Genomic DNA, 3961 nt, shown 5'->3' with positions numbered 1-3961 from the left:
GCTTATTGTAGTCTAATTAGTGGTGTTCCAATACAGGTACTGGTATTGTATCAGGGCCAATATCAGCCTCAAGTACTCTTAATTGTAATAACACCAAATACTTCGAAGTGATACCACTTTTAAGCTTGTTGGCATCATTTTCTCTTTCCCTTTGCAAGAAACTAAGGGAAAAAAATAATAATGATGATATCCATAGTTTGGAGAGATTTTAGGATAACTTCAAGTAATAAGACAGCAGACTGTTTGCTGTGTTCTTAATAAAAAATGTGTTTCTAAACTCAATGTTTAATGTTTTTACTGGTACTAAGTAGTACATTATTAACTAGATGGTATTTGTACTAAGCATAGGCAGTTATCTCAGTTGCATTTGTACTCAGTTTGAAAAAAAACTACAGTAATATGGGGACACTGCAAATTCCAATTTTTGTTAAGCTTTGTATTATTGTCAATAATTCTTGACATAAAAATGGAAATAAAAGCAAKTAGGGGCCTCAATAGTCATTAAGTGAGAGTTTCTGGGTGTGGGTATGGTTTGGGTAAAATGTGATTGGTTGGATGACAGGGACCCCCTTCTCAATAAAACTGTTTTATGTTTTGATTCGAAATGTTTTATAGTTTTAATAAACATTACTATGTCTAGTTCAGATAGTTTTAATGAGTTATGTTTGTTATTATTGTCATTCCTCCCCAGTAACCATTGAAAAACTACCTTTTTTCCACCTTATATGRGAATATTAATGTCTCACATGTCTATATAAAAGAAATTAAAAGTAACTCATACTAGTGACTTTTTTAGGGGTATCCCATGGTGCCATGGAATAATTTACCTACTTTTGTTTGCAACTTTGAATCAAAAGCCACAGCTCAGAGATCCAACAACTCACAGGTTGTTTCCAACCAAAATTTAATCAGAATGATTTCTTTTCAATTTCTTTTCTATATTCAGAACTTTCAAAAGCCTTTGTCACAAAATCTGACTCGCTAAACCACATCACAGTTGAGAATTTTATTTTCCATTTCAGAGCAACAGCGACGACTGCCAACTGTCTAATTAAGTTGTCTTTCTTACATCAGCACCGAGGCACTTAGGACAATGTTTGAAGAATGATTGGACGGAAAATAAATCCCTTTCAAAGATGGAGACAGGAGGGGAGAGGAAAAAGCACTTACAGTAAAAAAGCTCGAAAAAAAAATTTTTTTTAAATCTTTTTCTAAATGCAACCAAGGAACAAAGTCAAACCAAATGAGGGGAATTAAAGATAAACAYAAAGCAACAAAGAGATTCAAAACAACATGAGGCAACATGTCTGAAAGCAAAGGTTTACCTTAACAATTAAGACAATTAGACTGATGTGGAAAACCTGCGTTCAGATATGAAACCTGGAAAAGTTACATTTAACCCTGAAGGCTGCACAAACACACACACAGATTTCCTTCATTGTCTTTGTGCAGCTTGTTAACAGCAGTCAGAGCAGGTCAAGTGGAAACGAACACAGACACACGGTGGCTTTCTAACCTGAGGGAGGGCCGCTGCTAAGTAGCTTTGATTAGGGTGGCCAAGGCCGGGCTGCCGGTGGTTATTTAGCTGCAGAAAGGGCAGGGGGGGCTTCTAAAAAGCAACACAAGACGGACAAGCTGACAACATGACACTTTAATAAGACGGCTGTGCCTTTTTTGTTATGCGTGTGTGACAGAAACAGAATCAAAGACTGTGTGGGAGAAGGAGAAAAAAACAGGAGGACAGAAGCACCTCAGGTTTTATTTAAATTGGTAACCATTAAAGTAAACGGTTTCCTTGAGGAAAGTCATTTCCTTTACATAAAAAAAATGGAGAAAAAGCTCTTTCTCTGAAACAGTTTAACAGAATGTTTAAAAGATACCTGCAGGCTACCTTGAGATTATTTATAGCTCACAAAGGGAGGATTTGAATCTTAAAGGGAAAGATGATGTCCTACTCTYCAGGCAGCACTCGGTCGCTGCATTTTAAACAGCTACATGTTTCATACAGTCAAAATCAGCACCGATCAACTTCAGCTCAGCTGCAGCTGAAAAGGCTAAAAGGCTTTGAAGTAACTTTGATTTTATTAACAACTGAGACAACGAGAGCCGATTTCATCAATTCGRATGGAGCATGTGGAGACATTTAGTTTCCCCCCGTCTTCCTTCCTCACAACATTTCACTTTTTTCCCACAGTTTGTTGTGCTTCWGAGCTGCGGCCAYGCCCACTCACACCTGTTCCCTGTCACTATTTAACCCAGGTGGCTGATAAATGGCCCAAATCCTTGGTTTGGAAGAGCCCTTCTTGCCCTGASAAGGAAAACTTTAARTACTTTGGTTGGAGTCCTAAYTGGGCACAACTTGCTCAACYGCCATAAAWTGGTGATGGGACTCCATGAAAATGGTCTGTGTGATGCCTGTGGCATTGAATTAGAGACCTCTTTGCACTATTTGGGCCAGTGCTTGGTCCTGAGTAGTTGAACGGAAAGAATTCTTGTAGATCTTTTTATGGATTCTGATAAGCTTAGAACACTGAGTGTTTCTAACCTGGTGTCCTTCTTCCGAGGGACCAGAAGGTTTGATTAAAAGCTCAGTGCCTCTTTTGGAGAGAGTAATGGGCCCACTTATGAGGTCCCCGCTCACATGGGTTTCACCAATCACCATATAACATAACCATAACCCAGGTGCCTCCACTTCCTCATCCGCTCCAGAGTGATTATTCAGTCAGCGGCTGTGTCGCAATTCAGGGGTTTTCAGCCCACATAGGGCACATTTATACCGTGCCGAAGGCTGTCTCAATTTCATCGACTCCTTCAAATGCGTCTGACAAAACCCTGGAAAGTTAGGCTGCCTTCGAGTTTCCGACGCAGCCAAGGATATCTCAGGATTCATGGCATCGTAAGCAAACTAAATAGGATGGCGGATAGCAGTTTGTTTTTTCGAGGGGGGTTTTACAACGGAGTTTGGAAATTCATCATGGACCAAAGAATTTGTTTTTAAAAGAGTGCTAGGCAATTTAGTGGATGAAATGCTTTATGCAATATGTAAAAGTAAAATGTAATTACAAGTACTGACACTGGAGCTAAACCCAAATGATTATTTGTGACGTTATRCCTCCTGTGAAAAGACGTGTCAATACATGTTCCAAAAGAAGGGATGGGATATAAAATATATCACCATGGTAAGGGGATAGCACAGGGTCACAAACATACGTCATCTGAAGACTAGATCATCTCATTTCACAGCAGTTTAAGCAGCCTAACAGGACTGTGTAGGCTGCGGTCTACGTAGGCTGCAACCCCTGAATTGAGTCACCAGTGCTGCATTAATGCTTACACTCTGGACTCCTCTGTATTCCTTGACATCGTCTATATTTTGCTGCCACATCAAGGTTTTTGGTTTTTGTTCCTCATAAAATACATTTAGTTTTTATGCAAGTCATCATTTTGGGGTCAATCCTCCTACAAACCATAACAAAAGGTTCTGAATTGTTTTTCAAGTGTCAGAAATCTATTTTGTCAACGTTAATTTGTGCTGCCACTTTAACAGACAGTATAATTGCACCATGTAGAACTACCATAAAACTGGTTTTTCATCTCTGTGACCTGCGCTGGCAATGAAAACATTTCAAAACGCCACGATTCTTTGAAATTTACAAAAACTGTCCTGAGGTGGAGGTTTGGACCCAGTAAAAATGTTTTGCCAAGGCTGGTCTTTACAGTTGGATAAATGTTTTTAATCCAGTTTTTGAAAGAAACTTTCTGCTGGTGTCCTTTGGTTTGGTGAGATTCTTAGATCCTTAATGAACTGGCCTTTCAAGTTAAAACTGCCATGGTTAAACTCTTACCTTGTGCCTTTTGACGTTTTTTTTTTCTTTGAAGTATTTCATTGAATCAATTTTTCCTTCTAACAAAAGTAAAAAAACTCCCCATGCCTCTGCCTTCAAAACATGCTTTATTCCCC

General features: G+C 39.0%; 1 protein-coding gene across 1 annotated transcript in view; it reads right to left on the bottom strand.

Annotated features, from left to right (window-relative positions):
- mpdz (multiple PDZ domain crumbs cell polarity complex component) overlaps positions 1-3961 on the bottom strand; it is a gene marked incomplete in the record, with an annotated part of 77493 nt that overhangs the window by 24696 nt on the left and 48836 nt on the right. Inside the window, 1 exon segment of the mRNA XM_014004314.1 lies at positions 1517-1609. Within this exon segment, the coding sequence (XP_013859768.1) occupies positions 1517-1609 (93 nt within the window).

This window comes from Austrofundulus limnaeus, unplaced genomic scaffold, assembly GCF_001266775.1.
Source record: "Austrofundulus limnaeus strain Quisiro unplaced genomic scaffold, Austrofundulus_limnaeus-1.0 Scaffold23, whole genome shotgun sequence".
NCBI classification, from domain to species: Eukaryota; Metazoa; Chordata; class Actinopteri; order Cyprinodontiformes; family Rivulidae; genus Austrofundulus; species Austrofundulus limnaeus.
Note: the sequence above shows the minus strand (reverse complement) of the source record. Positions and strands in the feature narration are given on the sequence as shown.